The sequence below is a fragment of the Oreochromis niloticus genome, linkage group LG7 (assembly GCF_001858045.2).
Source record: "Oreochromis niloticus isolate F11D_XX linkage group LG7, O_niloticus_UMD_NMBU, whole genome shotgun sequence".
In the NCBI taxonomy this organism is placed as follows: Eukaryota; Metazoa; Chordata; class Actinopteri; order Cichliformes; family Cichlidae; genus Oreochromis; species Oreochromis niloticus.
The window spans coordinates 26,809,306-26,829,906 of record NC_031972.2 but is presented as its reverse complement, the minus strand read 5'-3'; the positions used below and the strand labels follow the sequence as shown (position 1 = coordinate 26,829,906).

At 39.9% G+C, this 20,601-nt stretch overlaps 1 protein-coding gene across 5 annotated transcripts in view; it reads left to right on the top strand.

The window, feature by feature from the left end:
• Positions 1–20,601, top strand: part of palm2akap2 (PALM2 and AKAP2 fusion) — a 93,623-nt gene that overhangs the window by 37,580 nt on the left and 35,442 nt on the right. For 3 of the 5 annotated variants that reach the window (XM_025909067.1, XM_025909066.1, XM_025909068.1), the window contains exons 5-10: positions 3,845–3,959; positions 4,770–4,791; positions 5,625–5,750; positions 6,649–7,479; positions 14,158–14,243; positions 20,305–20,370. In XM_025909067.1, coding sequence (XP_025764852.1) covers positions 3,845–3,959; positions 4,770–4,791; positions 5,625–5,750; positions 6,649–7,479; positions 14,158–14,243; positions 20,305–20,370 — 1,246 coding nt within the window. The remainder of the gene's footprint in view (positions 1–3,844; positions 3,960–4,769; positions 4,792–5,624; positions 5,751–6,648; positions 7,480–14,157; positions 14,244–20,304; positions 20,371–20,601) is intronic. The other 2 variants (XM_005451415.3, XM_019361233.2) reach the window with 2 other exon arrangements.

Genomic DNA, 20,601 nt, shown 5'->3' with positions numbered 1-20,601 from the left:
GATTTCACATTTGGTGTCACCTCTTCATAAGATTTGTGGCCATTGACATTCAGTCCAGTCCTTTTGTAATTTGGCAAACCTCATCCTCCCTTGCTTTCTTGCCTTTAAAATGGCCACTTGACAGCCACCCTTCCATTGAGACCATTTCTAATGAGGCCTCAGTGAACAGTAGATGATTTAGCTGAAGGTCTGGATGCATCTCTTGGGTCCTGTATCAAGATTTTGATATATTTTCTTCCTATTTCTTAAGGAAATTACTTTAAGATGCAACTCATCTAATGTAGATTTTTAGCCCTGTCATTTCTTCATCTGTCCTCCTCTTTTCCAGTTTCCTCAGGTTTTTTAAAGCACACATTGCACATCATCCTAAATAACGTATATATATATATATATATATATATATATATATGCTTTCTGCTAATGGCTCTTTTTGGGAATCACCTTGTTAATACAGAAAATACTATTTTCTATCTGTCAAACTGTGTTATCTTTGCCATTTCCCATAGAGTCAACATAAAAAAAAGTGAATAAATTATGGTTGTTTTTTTTGTTTTGGTTTGTTTTGTTTGTTTTTTTACAAACAAAGTGCCTAAGGATATAATTTAAAAGTGAATAAAGCAAGAACTTTGAAAGACCTTCAGAAAGCCTGAAGAACTATTGCTCAAGACCAGTTTAAAGATTTTTAAGAAAGCCTGATTTCTTGGAAATAAAATATAAAGAAATAAGACTTTTGCACTATACCGTACACTACCTGACATTGTTAAATGTAGCAGGATGAGAAAACTGTGTCCAATCTCCTGGCAAAAATCTTGCTTCTCTTCCATTTTGCCAAGACCTCTTGCAGCTCAGAGGAAGCTGAAGTAAAATCCTTTTCCCACTAGAAAGGAAATGAGCTCTGGGGGGGCTGGAAAGAGCAGTCACATGAGTGGCAATAGCTTGTAGAGACATCTCCTGTGGTTAGATAATATGTACTGTAGGTAAAAGCAAAAGATTTGGGAATCTTGAATTTCCTGTGTACCGTTGTACAGTTTATGTGTGAGTGATCTAAACGCCACAGTACTCTGTATGTTTAGACTCTAGGGAATTGCACTGAAGACTTTTAGTACTAACAGGAGGGAAAAGTGGGAAGGCAAATGCTAAAAGTAAAGATGGCTGTTCGACGCAGCTTTTAAACCAATATTTTATCTTCAATTTACAGCAGTGTTTTTTCTTGGGTATTTTGACTTCCAGATGCCAGTTTAGTTGTGACGTTTGACAGGATAACATCTGGAAGTTTGATAATCTGACACCTATGTGGGAGTGCATGGTAATGAGTCACAATTATTCAGTGTATTTGAGCAAACAATGAACAGTGTGACTTCATCACATATCACAGTAAGTTCAGTTTATTTAGTAGCCATATTTATACAAGCAGCTCTGGCCTCTTGACTGCTAATTAGACGTGCCACTAATTACATTTCTCCAGCTTGTACAATTTTCAGTTCCATCAGGTGTCAGCAATATAAAAACAGTTTGACAGATGTTAAAGTAAATTGCTTTACTTCAATTCAGTCATTCTGAAAAATATAAGAGTTTGATTAAAAATGTTTTAGTAGGTTAGAATTGCAGAAAAAAAAAAACGTGTGAATATAATCAGGGACACTGTAACAATTTACAATAAGGTAGTTGTTTCTTTGCATTCATATAAGTAACATATTAGCTCCTTATTAAGCAAGCATTTATGCCTTATTCTGCATCATGACTTATACCTCTAGTAGTGAGAAAGATCTTACTTTGAACGGGGAACAGACTCTGTATTAGAAATACCTCATTTAGAGTTATTTGGAGTTAGTTTTGTTTCATAAGAAAAGATCATATTTAGTTAGTGCTACTAAGACTAATGTTGTGGTACTAACAGACTGTAAAGTTGTTACCTCTTTATAAAGCTGTTTTCTGTTTGGAAATAGGAGTCATTCAGAAAAAAGTTGGTTTAAAGAAGTGGCTTGCAGTGACTTTTACGGAAACATAATCCCACATACCAGATTTTAAAAATCTAATCTAATTGCTTTAAAGGGATGGTGGCCCTGTTGCACCAAAACCCAGTGTAAGAAAAAATGTTATTATTTTGAACTGTGAGTCATGCTAAGCGACTCAAATGGACGCTAAGAAAAAAAATATGGAGTTAGAAAAAAGCTCAAAGGTCACTTATAATAATGAACTTTTGTTGGCCTTTTTCTATTTTTTCCACTTTGTGACCTTGTAATATCACACATTGTTCTTTCATAAACAGATAAACCTGATTGTATGACATATTCACATGATCATTTTTAGACATTCATGCTAAGATTAGTGTGCCTCTTAAAAAAATAATAATTACACATTGTGGTGCAGTCCTTGCCTCTAAGTTCAGTGTTGAGTAATTGTTTCTCCTACCATCAAGGCTAGAGTTAAAGATAGAGAATCGCCATATTTATAAATAACTGACTGCGGTCATTTCTTCCAAAAATGAAGATAGGAGAAAATGCTCACAAGTTATTTAAAACTTAATAAGCTAAATAAATCAGAAAAAAAGCACCAAATGTTCCACTTCATCGTGAGTCAGATATGCTGTATTATGATCATCGGTACACACTGATAAGATGCTGGGGCTTTACTGAATAGAGAGTGGTTTTACAACAGCTGCCTTGTATTTTGCAATATTTGTTACCTGTTATTTTGGCATGCCCAGACCCCTGAACTGTATTATTTCAAGCAACACTGACTCACCGCAAAATGTGGTAATTAACGGCACAGTTACATAAGGCTAATTATTTTGCTAAGAAACTAGTTTTCACAGGAAAGCAACATTTCACATAGAAGTACTAAAAAACAGATTTTTGCAATCTGCATATTTACCATATCAATAAAAAAGGTTTATGAGCTCATATGAATGAAGTGTCTTTGAGCCTCACAGTAAGTCTTTGTACTGCCGCAGTGCTCTTCAGTTAGCTGAAGGTGAACCTGAGTAGAAACTCTGACAGACAGTGATGTATAGACTGTGTTTTTCCTTTTTTTTTTTTTTTTAAATTTCTTTCAGGTTTTCAAGTGACTATTGAGAATACGATGAAAGATTTTCATAGCAAATCCTCCAAAATATCTAATCAGATATATGTGGTCTACTCATTCTAACAATCAGTGCACTTGTTTCTGTAAACTCCTTCAGATAAGATAAAAGTGTTCATGGTCGAAGGTGCAAACGGGACGACTGACCTCTACTAATTCTTGACTACTCCGGGAGAATTGTTGCTAGCATTGTTGTGAGCCCTAATGTGTCTTTTACATGATGTCACACACATTGACTCACAAATTCCTGATGTCCCAGAGGATTGTATCCTGAAGTAAGGAAGCTTGGTCCTCCTCCCTTACTGCTTCCTAGTATTGTTGTTACATCCATCTCTTAAATGTCCATGCTAGCATTATGTGTGTACTTCCATGTGAACATTTTAGGTGCAATTTAAAGAATGGTAGTAATGACTTAACAGTCCTTAACAGCCATTTCTTTAAAAGAAGGCATAATTAACTGAATGCATTTGCAGTGATGTTCTTAAGCCCTCTGAATAGCAAAAGCAGAAACATGTTGTTATCATAGCAACAGAGAGAAATGGTTCATAAACCTGCTGAAGGAGGATGTAGAGTTTTTCCTGTCGTACAAAGCTTTTAACCAGATGATAGCATGTTTTTCTTTGCAAGTTCTTTAAAACCTTCTTGTGTTAAGCATCTGGATGATATGCTGATGAAAATTGTGACCCTGACAATGAGCCACAGTTAACTTTTCCAACATCTTAATGGTTTTGGATTTGTCTCTTGTGTTTTTGTGCTCTTATAGGCTCGAGTCTGAAATCGGTGCACTCGAAAGTGAAGAGTCTCAGATTTCAGCCAAGGAGCAAGTTCTTCGAGAACGCCTGAAGGAGACAGAGCGCTCGATAGAAGACCTGCAGAAGGTATAAAAACATGAAGTGCTTCAGGCATTGTTGAATCAATACAGACTTACTATACCCCAGCTCTGCTCGGGTTGTGCAAGTCTTCTTTTAGTAGTTCAACAGCTCATTTTAATTTACCAGCTGTGCTTTAGGTCATGGTAAATGGTATTCTGAATAAACTAACAAGTAAACAAATTGCATTAAAAGTGCTCAAAAAAGATGGTCGTGCAATGTGTGATCAAAAAGTTTTTTGACTCTGATGATAAACAAGAAATGTGAATGATCCCTTTTGCACTTCTGCATCGCTTCCAGTACTACTGCTATTTGACCACTGCAACATGCCCATCTTCAGTTTCACATTGATTCTCAAAAATGCACTGTAATCAAACATTAGCTTTTGTTTCAAGCTGATCTGGTTTTCATGTTGACAATAGTCAGTTATAATTAGAGCTGCAGCTATGACCCAAGCACCTAACACCAGTCTTCAGTGGAGGAGTCCATAGTTTCTGAGACTGAAAGTGGCACACTGGGTTATGAGTCCTTTTTTTCCCACACTCATAGGGTTGTGCACTGTAGATTTATCCCCCAGGGTCAGTTTCTCAGTGGAAACTTCTATTTCCTGCACATTTTTAGGCCACATCAATGCAGTCCTCGCTCAGTAGCCATTCTATTTACCACATTTAGCTCCTTAGAGTTTGTTCTCATCCCCAAACTTGTTGGACTCAAGTAGCACTGAAAGTAGTAAACACAAAAATACAGAATTGACTGCTGGTGCACACTTTCCCCCAAAAAACAAAGTTCAAACTTTTTTTTGTCTTTTCTCTCTTTCAGAGTCTGATGTCCCAGGATGAAGGTATGGGCAATGACACCCATGCAAACCTACAAACATAGACATGTTAACTGAAACTGCACAGAGTGAGGTGTGTGTGATGTGTGCGTTTGTGTGTGTGGATAATAGTCTCGCTGAGGCAGGAGAGATGCAAGCCAGAGCTCGCTCCTGAACCCCCAAACACACACTAGCAGAAACTACATAGACACTGGCATGAAAAAGCACTCAAAGAGCGTGCGGCTCAGCGAGACTATTGAAGCTCTCTCACACACACACACACACACACACACACACACAAGGCCATGACTCTGCAGCCTGCAGTCGCTGGCTTTATCCTCATCCCATTCACCAGCAAGCCCTGTAAGCCCCAAAAGCTTTGTTCCTGCTGTCACACACACACATAGACACACAAGAATACACACAAAGCAGTAACATATACACAAATAAAGACACACATACACACTTCTGCTGCATAAGCAACGAACCTCAGGGGTACTAGAGTTGCTGCGGACACAGAAACAGAGCTGAGGAGAGTTAGATGGTGTGTGTATGGGTGGGTGGATGTGTTGAATAGAGGCGGGCAGGGTCACACATGGGTGTGGTTAGTTACCCTGTTGTGAGGCCGGACTGTTTGTGTGTTTTTTGTATCAGGGTGGACTCCACATCATTGAGGTGTGTGTATGCGTGAATACCCGGTGTGTGTTTGTGAGTATTGGCATGTAGCTAACGTTAGTGTGTGTGTGTGTGTGTGTGTGTGTGTGTGTGTGTGTGTGTCTGTGTGTGTGTGTGTGTGTGTGACTCACAGCCTCACAGCTTCATCTCATTGTCATTTCCCCTCCTGTGCTCCTGCTCACTAGATGCCACTGGCTGCATGTCTGCTCCTCTCTCGGACTGCATGGACCCCGATCCCAACCACCTCGCCCTGGCCACACAGCACCAGACTGGCCCACCTGCCCTGGGCGAGAACGCCAGACCAAGACCTGGTAAGACTAAGGGAGGAGAGGAGGGTATGGGAGGGGGAGGGGGGTGGAGAAGAGAAGAGAGAGTGAGGGAGGGAGGAAGGGAGGACAGGACAGTTCTGGGCCTCAGCCAAGTTGGATTATAACCTGCATAAACTCACATGGAGTCTGAAGAGGCACCGATACGTTTTCTTTAAACTAATCAAATCTCATAAACTTTTTTAAGTTAACTTAACCACATGTATGGAAGCACATGGGCTTCGGTGCTTTTCATGATTGTTTGTATTAGAAAACATGAAAATTTAATTATAATAATGTAATGGATTATGTATTAGTAGGTGCTAACACAAAGTCAGCTTTGTATCGGTTGTGGAAGCCACATTATTCTTTACACAGGGAAGATACTGAGAGCATAGGGAAACTATTAACATAGCTTTTTACTTATTACCTTTAAAAAAAAAAAAAAAAAGTAGGGGGAAACATAAGTTGCACTACTTTGCTTCACAATGCTAGTGATTTCGAGGTAAGGAAAGAGCCACAAAATAAAAGCTCAGCTTCTAGGCAACTGTGGGAAATGTGTAGTATAAAAAGTATTAAGCTTCAATTTATATATCTGTAGAATGCCAAACCATTTGCTCAGGCTTTGATCGAGATATTTTTCATCTTTTATATTTTTGAGAATAAAATAAAATCCTGGTTATGTGTTTTTTACTAATTGCACATTTAGCAGTAAACAGAAAACACTATGTCCTTGTCCTCACGCCTCACTTCATCCACTTTTTTCCCTCCCATCACCCCCCCTTCCCTTTCCTTACTCCAATCCCAAACCCCTCCACTGATCCCCCACCCCTTCACTCTTCCTTCCTTGTTCCCCACTCCCTTTTTGCATCAAATCTTCCCTTCTCCCTTCCCTCCTTAACAGCCATGTTTGCCATGGAGATCAACGTGCAGCACGACCCACGGACTGGTGAGCAGCGCATCCTCTCAGCCAACCGTGTGAACCCGTTGGATGCAGCTTCACGTGGGGTCAAAGTCTACGACGATGGCAGAAAAGTGGTCTATGAGGTCACTTCCTCTGGGGGCGTGTCCACCACCACTGTAGAGAATGGCTGGAGCTCTGAACAGGTTGACCAGCTGATCCAGAGAGCTGCCAGACCTGTAGTACGAGGTGGGGATGGCGGGAGGAGTCAGGTGACAGTGACTCCAGCTGCCCCACAGACATATGTTTCTCCAGCAGATGTTGATGATCTGTCCCCCCCCTCCTGTGCCCCGCCATCCATCCCTTCTAGCCCACCAGCCCAGGTTACCCTCCAGAGGGAAACCCATCTGGGCATGATGCCCCCCTCCTCTCCTGCCGTCACGACCCAACCAACATCCTCAGGCCAGCCGGGCACTGAGCTCACTTCCCCGCCCCAGGCCAGCGTGGAGCACCCAGTCACCATGGTGTTCCTCGGCTACCAGGACGTTGAAGACATGAGCGAGAGCAGACAACTGTTGGGATTCGATGGCGCTGTGAAGGCTGAGGTTGTTCTCATCGATGAAGATGATGAGAAATCACTGAGAGAGAAAACAGTCACCGACATCTCCGTCATCGACGGCACAGCAGCAGACCTCGTGTCGGGCCGACCAGTCACGTCTGAAGCTGTCAGCACCGAACTGTCTTCTGATGGCCGTGAGCCTGACAGTACCTCCTCGCCCCCTGCAAATCCAGAAGCCAACACGGTCCCCCCGCCCGGCCTCACCCCTGCTACAGGTACAGACAAGAGGAAACGCTGCCAGTGCTGCATCCTCATGTGACTGAATCTTCTCCCTTCTTCCACCCTTTTATTATTACCCTCTTCTCCTCTGTCTTTGGATGATTACTAACAGAAGCCCTGCCTTCCTCCTCCTCCACCTCTGGACTCTGATCAGCTGGCACACACATACACGCATACACGCTCTTGTCTGACTGTTGACTTTTTACTCAGTTGCATTACCACCTCTACATCTCTTCTCTTTCATTATCCTCTCTGTCAACACGGAGGCTCTTTCTTTCCATCTGCCGTCTCCTCAGACAACACAGAATATTTCGGAAATTCATGCAGGAAGCAAGCTGCTGTATTGCTGCTATAGTTGTGGTGAAATCAGACAGAGAGATGGACAAAATTGATACCGGTTGACAAACAGCTTAAAGAGGGTCATACAAAGCCAATCTCCGTGGTCAGTAAGACTTTATGGACAATCAGCTCACATTGCTATGCTCTCTAACCAAACAGTATGTCTGGCTCTAAGGACAATCAAACAGCTCATCGCCTTTATTAAGCCAGTTCTTAAAATATTAAAAAAGACAAACACAGCCTCAGTTATATTTTTTTTACTTCTTTATTCACTCACAACCCTCCTGCTGTTGTTTTAACACATAAGACACATAAACAACCACACACGCGACATACAAACTCAAACAACCAACTCCTTTCCTTGCGCAGTCTCTCACTGATGAGGATGGAGAGGTGGGTACTCGTTGCCTTGGTTTCTTTATGTGCCTCTTTCATTCTACCACATTGATAGTCCTAACAGAGATTAGAAGTAATTAGATATTAATTTCTTTTTTAATTAGCTACCTAATATTTTTTTTTCTTTTTTGAAACTTAAAGGACTCTGAATTGTTGGGACAATGTTTTCCTCCAATGGGAAACCGAGTCTTTGATGCTGTAGTTAATTTCTCTCTCTTTCTCTCATCCATCTGTCTCCATCTTTCTCTCTCTCTCGCTCGTTCTCTGGTATTTCCTCCATTGACTTCAGCTATTCCACTGCTGAGGTAATTTCCTCTGATTCTGGCACTTCCTAACTCAACAGCCAATGAGAAGCTGTGGAACACCTTTTGGCAGCCATTAGGATCCGCACAGTCAATTTTCCAGTGTGTCAAAACACTACAGAGCACAGGAAGCTAAGGGCAGCTTAACAAACACTCTGGCAGTGAGGGAACATGTATTTATACCTATAGAAACAACCACTAACAGCCTGGGCACAAACATGTAAATAATGAATATTAACGAGCACTACCACTACTAAATTACAACTATAATAGCTGTGCTCAAATGAGCTTTTAGACAGTGATCATGTGCAAAATGGACATTTTTTTGTCCATTAAATTCACTTCATTGTGCAGAACTCCACCAGAGATCCATTATACTCTTTCGAGTGCAAAGAGACTGAAAACACTGCCAGCTGTTGCTATAGTCGTCACCCAGGCCCTCGTTTACAAGGGTGCTACAAATCATCAAGGCCTGGTTGTCATTATAACATAGTATATGTTACACTGCATTGGCTTGTTTTCAGAAAAATCTCTCAAAAGTAGCAATTGTGCTCATTCAGTTGAATGATAATGGATGCTCTGGAAAGACTTTACTTCATTTCAAGTGTCTTTCATGTTGGGTAGAACAGGGAGGATGGTGGTGCTCAATATAGATCTTTTGAAAAGATTTTTGGAGAGTTAATGATTACACTTTGCCATTGTACCCTGCAGGGAGACAAATGAATGAGGTCACCGAAGCTATAGGGACCAGATAAGAGGCACGTGATTGAAGGAAATGACTGCGCTTTTTCGGCCATGTTGGAAGGCTCTTATGACCCAGATAATTAGATTTAGGGGTGATTTGTGGCTCAGGTGTGCCCCTTGATATAGGAACTATAAACATCATGAATATAACTAAATCTAAAACACTGAACAGAACCTAAACTATTTAACTAAAGGGAATAAATTGGACACAGGATGCTCAAGAATCATTTTTTTAAGTGCACTATTTTTCTTTCTTCTTTTTTTTTTTTGCTTTACTGATCCTGATTCTACTAAAGAACATAACGTTTTTTTCACACTGTGTACCAACTCTGATTATCACAAATAAGAAAAAAAATAGTATTTAACAAAAACTAGCATATTTCCATAATTGCTTATTTTCTTATGTGGCTCTGTGCACAGCCATACATCCTTTTAATAAACATGCTTCAGTGTGATTGGCCACTGCTGGTGTCAGTCAGTCCAGCTGGCTGTATGATTGGCTCGTCTCGTTTCCAGTGTAGATACAGAATGTAAATATGCTCTATATTCTATTTAGTGATGATTTTATTTTCCACATCTATATAGAGATCTAGAGATAATTATAGTTATTATGGTACTAGGCATTGTTAGAATGTCCTGTGATACCATATGACTGTATGAGTGCACACACGAGAGCTTTGTATAATTTTATTCTCTCACTTCACTGCTGTGTGTATTATTAACACCACCCATTTTATGACCACCACAAGCTTTTTTTGCCAAAAATAAAATAGCCAGATGTGCTACACATAATTCTTTTATTTATCTGCACTGAAGAAGTGTGAAGGCTGGAGACATTTGCCTGTTCAGATTTACTGAAACATGAACAATTAACTATAGCTATTTGTTTTCGAATAGTGAGGACACTATGCAGAGAAGGGTTTTCTGGAAAGTATAATGTCAGTTTCACTAAAGTGTGAAGGCGATAGAAAGTAAAGCAGAGCAAAGAAAAGAAAGAAACACCTATAAATGAAAATACAAATCCCAAAATAGCAAGACGGATCTTGATATCAGAACCTGACTGATCCAGTTTGCTTGTTTGGAAATGTGCCTGTGTTTTTGATGTAATGCAAAGAGGTATACAGTATATGAACAACAAATTTGTTGAGTTTACCAGCCCCACTGCCACGCCTGCAGTACTCCTCTGACTCTGTAGGGGTCTCTGTTTTCCTGTCCACCTGCCCTCACGATTGTATGCACTGTTAAAACAAAAAGGAGCCATTTTCTATTGTTCACACTTCTCCCTCTCTCTCTCTCTCTCTCTCTCTCTCTCCTTTCTCTGATTATGACTTCACACTGTACTCCAGTCTTCACTCTCACTCTCTCTCTTTTCTGATGTCTGTATCTTCTCTCTATCTTTGGTCAATAAAGCTGAGTTTCTCCAGTGCCCCCCTGCTGTCTCTCGCTTGTTGTTCTTTCCATCTATCACTAACATTCACTTTTTTACTGGCTGCTGACAATGAGAGCACAAGCTGTCCTTACTGCACCCAGCTGTTATAATACCCACTGCCACTAACAAGCACGCACATTGTGTTTTCAATGGTCACCAAAGACACTCTGGACTTCTACAAAGACACTTTACAGACCAGTATATGTATCTCAGTTGTGATGGGTTTTTAATAGCATCCCTTTAAACTGTACTGAATATAAATGGATTTAAAATGCAGTTGGTCAGTGTGAAGGAGAGGAAGGTGTATGGTTGTCTACAATGTATACATAACATTTTAAAAACAGTTTCAATAAGTTACAAATTAGAGTCACTGTGTTGATGCACATTATCATTACTGACAGGGCCCCCAGAATAATTACATAGTATTAGTTACAAATATTTTATACACAACTATTACAAAATACAACAAAATCTTGAAAATTGGCATTAACTGAATGCACAAAATGCATCATTTACAACATTTTTTTTAATGTGAAGTGGTTTAAATTTTGAAGTGGCCTAACTGAGACACTGTAACAAGGTGTCAGTCTGTTCCTACAAAAGATATCAGCATATTAATATAAGATGCTGTGCAAGTTTTTTATGGACTTCTTTTACAGTATGACTTATCACTGTTTATGAAAATCTGCTCTAATAGTGCTGCAACAGTCCTACTGGGAGAGATACTGGGAGTATGTGTTATCTAATAAAATGATATGATTCAAAAGAAAAGGCTGATAAGACAAGTGTTAAGAAAGCATTCAGATTCCGTGAGTAAAAGTACTAATTTTACACTGTAAAAATACTACATTACAGGTAAAACTATGAATGGGACAGTGTATTTATAGTTTCAACAGAAAGAAAAACACTGGTATATATTTAGCATCTCAGTTCTACAACAGTCGGTGTAGGTTGGAGCTAATTATTATTCATTTCATTTACTAGTGCTCTTAATATGTGCTTTCAAGTCACACTAATCAATCTTTTTTTTAATTGAAAAGAAATAACACTACTGACAAACATCCATCATCAGGCACAATACTTTCTCCAAGCAAAAGTTCAAACTAATAAATTGTAACAAATGAAAATTCCTCTTTCACATGTATACGATTTGGGGTAGTTCAGTCTATAACAAAACATGATATTTGCAAGCTGAGCACAGCTACATTCCACCATTGGGCACAACCTCAGGAAGGTAAGTATTTGAGAAGGTAGATAAGAAGGAATGTAGGAAGGAGGGCAGAATGACTGACAGGCGAATTTACTTTTAGGAAAGTAGAAAGAAACAGGGGGCAGGCAGTTACAAGGAAGTACAAGTACACTAAACAGTACACTAATAAACAGAATCACTTGTCCACTCATCTGATTTTATTGACAACTCACAACTTCACAGCAGTGAAAAAAGACTGAGGTAAAGAAAAAGAACCTGTCACACTATGAATTTTGCACTACAGAAACATGGACAAATAGTGCTCATAAAGCACACTCTTCTGTAGGACTAACAGTACATTAGCAAACATTAAACCCCTAAAAATGAGTTTTAGAGATTCCTTTTACACAGCAGTTGTGCTGTATCATCTTTCCTAATAGTTTGTGTTTATATTGGTTTGCAAATCTTTTCCATAAGATATAATTCAGGGTGATAAATGATTCTGTTAGGGAAGTCGTGACAACCAGTATCTGGAAATAGCAATCAGGTTGCATACACACTCTCAGTACACAGGATGGGTGTGTATTGTGTGATAATCAACAGTAATTGACTTATCTTTAGCCAATGGCAGCCTAGTGCCTTTAACAGAAACCAGGACTGCTGATAATTATTGCACACACAGGCATACTCACACACGACAGGATAATAATACATGTGCCAAGAGCTACTCCACTTATACGAGCATGCATCATTGAGATGAAGGAGATTTGGCCAGCTTCAAGCCCCCTTATTCACCTGCACAGAAGATCCTCTTATATCACCTGAACAGAAGTTCAGTAACGCTAAAGCACAAGAAAGAGAGTAATGATGGAAATTAAAAAGGTGGAACTAAGAGTGCACATGGCATAAAATCATTAAAAAAAACCAGCAAAAATGGAAACAAATTCAAAAGAGAAATCATATGACAGATGCGACTAATGTACAACGTAGTCATCCTGAGTTTTAACAGAGTGCCAAGTCTTATTTCCTTTTATACTACAAGGTTTATTACAGGTATACCACTACTGGTGCTGATGCTACTAATTCTGCTACTGCTACCACTGCATGCCACCTTTACTAACACCACTTTCATTAATTTCACAGCTGTCCTTGCTATTGGTGAGTCTTGTTCTTTTTAGTTTTTCTTTGCCAGAATGTAGTTGTGGGATGCAAAGTGATATCAGATTAATAAGCAAAAGCACTCACTGAAGTGTAAGGTAGTTTCATGGTGTAGCAGAGTTTAGTATTGAATACTTTCATCTATAATGCTTTAGAAATGACATTATATTTTACAAATATTAACAGTAATATGTGCAAAAGCTAAACTATCTAAAAAGCAGCATTAATAGAATGTTAATCAATCAACTTGTAATCAAACCTTAAAATACTCTAAAGTTAAGTCTTTTATTTTAGAACAACAGTAAAATTGCTGCTGCTAAATGCTAACTACTGTAGCTTTAGCAGTGGCAAAATTAGCATAGTTGTGACAGGCATAGTAGTAGCAGGAGTTTAGCCAGTACTATCAATGACTGTCCTGTAGAAGCCCAGTAGAAGTAGTTTCAGAATGAATCTATTTTGACAGATCCATGCTGATATTTTTTCTCCTACAGCAGTGTTGCTTCTTCATTTGCAGTGAGCATGGGTGCAAGATATGAAATCAGATGTAGTCCCAATGAGGTAGAGGGTCAATAAATGGGCAAAGAACCTGATCAAGGGAAACTACAGCCACAGCGTGTGATGAAGCATAAAGATTTACTGTCAGCGTAATGCTAGTGCAGATTAGAGAATTTTTAAAAATTAACAACAGACCACAAAGGCATATGCAGAGGCATATGAATCCGCCCCATACATATTCCCAAAGGATTAGGTTAGAAGCTTTATCTAAAAACTTTAACAGTATCAGTATAGATCTGCATGTAGAATAATAGGCTAAAAGAGGGTTATTTATTTACTGCACAAGAAATATAAAGATGGTATTCAGTAAGTGAAACGCTCATAGTTTATACAGACTGATATGTTCTGAATAAGTCAAACCTGGGATCAATCCTGTGTTTTGTGTTTGGAAGTGTCATTAGAGTTTTGGTTTTTAAGCATTTCTAAGTATTGAAGCATGTAATAATTGTGTTAATTTTGATCTGATTATAGATCCACAATGCAGGTCTTCCAGAGGTGAAAATTAATCTAAAATTTGGTACCAATAACTTCCTGTTTGTTTGTTTGTTTGTTTGTTTTCCAGTCTACAATCAGACATCTGGAGTTACTTTGACAACAGCAAACGGATGCCAATCTCCAACTGCAAACACAAATCTTCACACTGTTATGGTGAGTAACATGCATACAGGAGTCAAGCAAGTTTAATTTAAAAGGTCATATTACATCTAGAAAAAGTGCAAGTGTTACCTCACAGTATTATTCACATAATGTGTTCAAACATTACTCAGAAACCTTGGTTTGATATATAAAGAGGAAAGAGGACTACCCCAGATAGTTCTCTGCCATGAAGCCGTTTATGATGTGGTTCTAGAGGGGACTACTTGTCCACTTTTGTTGAAGGGTCAGGAATATAAGCTTCCAAGTAAGAATTTTCATAATGTACTTCGGATTATTCTCTCAACTGAGAATGGTCCTAAACCAGTATTATAATCTCTCACTGGAAAATGCCTCATTGGAAATAATTCAAAATAAATGAGTTTAAATGACTCACATCCAGGCTTTAATATTGCTATATTCAGAGTAACGGTGAAATATTAGTATGTATATAAACATAGTCACTGATGTTAGACATATTCTCAATACCAGTACCAGACATAATACTTCTTATGCAGTTTGGTAACTTTCAAGCATATGGGTCTATATTAAAACGACCCAGTACAGTTGGTATTGTGCATAACTGATATAGGATTTGTAACATTTTTCAGTACATAAGCAGTACTCAGATCATCAATTTCAAGTTAAAGTGGCAATATTTAACTTTTGTTGGACTGTTAGAATGAATCTTTGGGAAAAAGAAGATTTTGGAAATTCCTGCAAAAATATTAAACATGCGCTTGTAACAAACTAGTTTAAAGAAAGCAGAATAGAGTGAAATAATATATGACAATAAAATAAAACATGATAAAATAAAGTGACCCGGGACGGTTAAGAAAAATAAGGAAAAATAAACAATAAGGAGCTCAATTAAGTAGAAAACATAAATCTCCAAAAGTTGATTCTGTTCATCTGGACGTAGGGTTTTCAGCGGGAGAAACGTTTCGTCACTCATCCAAGTGACTTCTTCAGTCTCACCTGACTGCAGGTTTCCCCAATCTTATAAACAGTGTAAAGCGCTTTGGGGTCCACAGGGACTAAGTAAAGCGCTATACAAATACAGGCCATTTACCAACATAGTGTACGCTGTTCAGTCCCAGGAGGATTGCCAGGATTTATACATCGGGGAAACCAAACAACCTCTGGCAAATCGGCTAGCACAACACAGAAGAGCTACCTCGTCAACTGAGACTGAAGAAGTCACTTGGATGAGTGACGAAACGTTTCTCCCACTGAAAACCCTACGTCCAGATGAACAGAATCAACTTTTGGAGATTTACTTGCCTGGATGATTGAGAATGCATCAAGATGTAGAAAACATAAAGTTAAAAAAGAAAGACCTTCGCTAAGTGGAAGTCTATAATAGAATGCATCGTAAAAGGCTAAATGTAATGTTGTTATGTGAAAAAGAAGGCTTTCACAAAGCTTTCTAAAGTAAGTGCACCCGATGATTGGAGAATTAACTTTACCACCAATAACTTGAAGTAATTCTAAATGAGCTAAAACAGGTTAAAATCTGGACCATGACTGGCCCATTCCATTCTTTTCTTTTTCAGCCATTCTCCTGTAGATTGGCTGCTGTGCTTGGGATCATTGTCCTGTTGGATAAACCAATGCAGACATGCTTTATTTGTGGAAGAGACAGCTTCACGTTACTCTAGTCAATTTCAGTCAACTCATGGTCTGCAAGGTGCCCTAGTCCTATGGCTGCAAAACAAGCCCAAATCATCACCCATGCACTACCATGTTTGACAGTTGATCTGAGGTGTTTGTGTTGCACTTGTCATGCAACTGCACTTGTCCCTAACCATCGTGAACCCTCACGTTAACTTTTATCGAGTACAAAAAAGCTAGCACTCATCCTCCAGCCTCACTGTGTTTATATTATACTAACCATAGCTGTGTAGCTAGCCACCAGTGTTGGGAAGGTTACTTTTAAAATGTATTCCACTACAGATTACAGAATACATGCCCCAAAATGTATTTTGTAACGTGTTACGTTACTCAATAAGAGTAACGTATTCTGAATACTATGGATTACTTAATATATTATCAAGTGTTTTACAACTACATGAATGTACTATTGCTGTGTGATTTATTACTATTACTGAAGGATACTCGCCATACCAACATCAACTAGATTTTTAAATCTTAATATAAAATGAGTAACAGAAGGGTGGACATTAGGTAAGGCTGCACTTTTTGCAGCGATCTCGTATAGAAAACTATTATAAAACAGGTCCACGGCTCCGAACCGTAGTAAAGGGACCTCTGGCTAATACGTCGGGTTCCGTGTCAGGCTCGTAGCCGAAAACTAGCTTTACTTTGTTGTCTGGGTCAACTTTGCTAGTGAGAGACAGAGAGAGGCGTTGAAAGGCTGCTCCAATGGAACTTATTATTTTGGAGAAAAACATAACCACAGAGTACAGTCGAGTCTTAAAAGCTTACTTACAACTGGGCTACACTACTCATGAGGCTACATTCTTTAGGGCTATGCCTGTAACACTCTGCCTATTGCCTTCATATTAAATAATTTTTTGAACAATAATTTTAAAAAATATTTCGTCACGTCATTATGCGGGCCGCAAGTAGAGGTGACATGGGCCGCGAGATTGAGACACAGGCATTAGAGGCTCTTAATGCGTGTTTTGTTTGGGTTTCCACCAGCGTGGAATTACCAAAAATAGAGAGGGGACAGCCTAACATATGAAACAGGAAAAGACCACCATGTAATCCATTTATTTCAACAAAGTCACTGTATTCTGAATACCACCTTTTTAAACGGTAACTGTAACAGAATACAGTACTTATATTTTGTATTTTAAATACGTAACGCCGGTACATGTATTCCATTACTCCCCAACACTGCTAGCCACCATGTAGCACATCATTATACCTGCTTGCCCAACTGCTGTTTAGTTTTCTGTCTTCATTTGGAAGTGATAGCAGAGCTGTATGTTTCAATTTTTCTGAAATCCCTCAGTCAGATTGTTACATTGTTACACCTGTGTAAAGCAGCTGCACTGATCATTTTATTAAAGATGAAAGAATTTAGACAATTTATAACTCTCAGTGATGCCACAGTGTTCATTTGACTTTGGGACCACAAGCGGAGTTTGGACCTGGAAACGGCTAATGACGTCAGACTTAAAGATGGGATAACCCTCTTAAGTCCTAGCGTTAAGGGTGCACTTACTTTCTCACAGGACTACAATCATTCAAATGACTCTGCATTAAATTACACCAAAGGTTAAAATGAGTAAAAATGTAAATTAAATTTAAAAAATATGAATAAAATATAACTAAAATTATGAAATAAAAACCAATAAAAACTTTAGCTCAGTAGATGACATGGCATAAAACTAGACTAGACCATTCACTGGTATAAATATAACTAGACTATTCTAGAATGTAAGTATTTCAGTAAATATTCTAACTTCAGAATCCTTTAGAGTTCTAGAGCAGTGGTTCTCAAACTGTGTTACGTGTACCACTAGTGGTACTTGGGCTCTCTCTGGTGGTACGCGGGAAATTTCCATTTTTTTAAGATTAAATAATATACCATTGTGGAGGTATGCAAAGGCTCTTCTGGGAGCCGGAGTCAACCAGAAAACGTCTCCCTGAGCGTGAGTCCTCTATGAAGAGCAGCCTTTGCTTATCGCCAACAGTTGCAGCCGCTACAGAGAGCTGGCGGGCTCATTTCCCTGGGCCTTAAAACTGCAAATGCATCATTGAGATGAAGGAGATTTGGCCAGCTTCAAGCCAGGAGAATGTGATCCACTTCTTCTGTGAGTGAGTGGTAATCTTTCACGGCCAGCAGCGGGGAGTTGGAGAGACCAGCTCGCAGCGGCATCTGTCGGAAGAAGACGTAAGTGAAGAGGAATCCACTGTCATCCATTCCTAGCAAGGGCAGCGTGCTCTCCATGAGCTCGAGAGCGGTACCATCACACGACCCAAGAGAGAGGAGTTTCTTGACCCACTCTGCATCGGAGAGGGAGTAGCACTGCAACAGCAACAGCGCCTTGAGAGCGGTGTATTTCCCTTGGGTGGGGGGATCCAGGAGAAGGGTCATCACACGGCAGGTGGACAGCGGACCAACAAGGCCACCACATGATGGTATTTCGTGTCGTTGGCTGAAACGCTACGAAGAGCAAACTGAGCTTCGACGTGCACGAATCAAGAAGGAGGCTTGTGAAGCCAAAAATCCGGCAGCTTAACCGCCAAAGCAAAAATTAAAACATACAGCTCTGCTATCACTTCTGACATAAATGAAGACAGAAAACAAAACAGCAGTGGTGTTTGTAGGGTTACTGAAGTTGGGCTATCTGGTATATAATGATGTGCTGCGTGGTGGCTAGCTACACAGCTATGGTTAGCATCATATAAACACAGTGAAGCTGGAGGATGAACGCTAACGTTTTTCCACTCCATAAAGGTTAACGTGAGGGTTCCTGATGGTTAGGGACAAATTGCATGTAATTGCATGGCAGGATGCTGTAAACGGACCAAACTTCAGTCAGGAGAACAACTGAGATAACCCAGCCACAATACGAGGTTAATCATTCATAAACTGCTGCATGCGGGACGTAATTACATCGTAAGGCTTTAAAAACCGAGCTTTAAAACGTGCTGCCGATGAATAGTGGTAATAAAAACCCAGAGAGGCCGACAGTGATCACTGACTTTTTTTCAGGGGCTTGTTCAGATTAAATAGAACAAGATACAAAGCATTAAAACATGTTAAAAACACAACATCCTTAATAAAGGCAGAGTAGTTTGGACCGGGAGGGAAGGTTCATCAGGTCATCACTTAAAGATTGGATATCCCACCTGCTGTAAATGTTTTAATGCAGTACAGGTGTTATTTTTATCATTATGTCACATCCTGTTTATGACAGTTAAAATAAATAACATTCATATAAGAAATAAAATTGTCTCGTGTAAACTGTATGTGGTTTTAAATAGGCCTGTACTACTGTACTTTAATGTTGGTCATAAGGGTGGTACTTCAAGACCCATATATTTTATGAGGTGGTACTCATTGTGAAAAGTTTGAGAACCACTGTTCTACACTGTTCCAAGTTGTTGTTCCTCAGAAAGTGCCACAGGAGCACATTTGAGAGGGAGGTGTTTGGAGGGTTATCAAAGCAGGAGGTGTAGGGGCTGAGAGGTGGGGTACAGAGGCAGGGGAGAGAGTGGGGCCTGGCCGGGCTGCAGTCAGATTGTTTTGCGGCTGAATAAATGAATGAATGAAAGGCAGCACGGTGGTAACCTGATCCGCGCGGGTCGGCCTCATTGTGCTTGGCTGGAGCTCGTGCTGGCTGGTCGCTCTCCGATTGTCTCTGGAACGGGACAGAAAACACTCCCAGGACCTCGCGAGCCCTACATTATTCAGCGCGCGTGCCTAAAAAAAAAAAAAGGTAGAACTAGGGAGAGTGAGAGAGAGAAAAGGGGCAAGCGGAGAAGGGGGGAGAGAAAAAAAGAGGAGGAGACCGCTAGTTGGAAAAGCTGGCGCGTAAAAGGAGCTCAGTCCCATCTCAGTCAGAAGCCAATGTTACCGTTATTACCGCCCCTGGGAGCACGTGAACAACCGTTAGGCTACTTCTCTTGTTCGTTTGTTTTATTTAACGTCCCACCGGCGGTTGGTGCCGCAGTTTGAACTGAGGTGAACACTGAAGAAGAAGAAAACGTAGGAAGAAAAGAAGAAGTAGCGGTTAGTCCGTTTCCTCCGCCGGTAAAAACCAAAAACTAATCCCGGTTATTATCCGCTAATTGGCCGGTCTTAAGGAGCTCCGGAAATCAGCGATTTGCTGCACATCAATCTCCACTCAGGTAGATTAAATTATAACATAAGTAGTTCCTAAAACATAGCGGAAATGTGTCTGAGCATAAGTTTATGCTGGGAACTCATTCAGTGAAAGTAAAACGGTTGCTTTGGGTGAATGGCGTGTGTGTCAGCTTGGGGGGTCCTCTGGGGTTTGTTAGCATGCTGAAGGTGTTGTCAGCTGTGCATGTGTGTATGTATGTGCTTCTGGTTAATAGAAATAGAGCCTGTAATTACACTGATTATCTTTAGAGTGGGAGGACACAGGATACTGCACTCTCCTCTACTGAGAGAAAAAGAGAGGGACAAGCAAAGGAGGTCAGTGGACCAGACTGCTTGCTGCAGTAGTCTGTACAGCATGTCTATCTCTCTTTCTCTTTGTGCACCTCCTCCTCCTCCTCCTCCTCTGCATCACTTTAACCTAGATATAGGAATGACCTTAACCTGGTTTCCATCCCCCATCCAGCATACTGAATGACTGGGCAAAACCAGAGGGACGTTTTATTAATGCTGCTTTCAGTATTTGTTTTTTTTTTCTATGTTCCATTA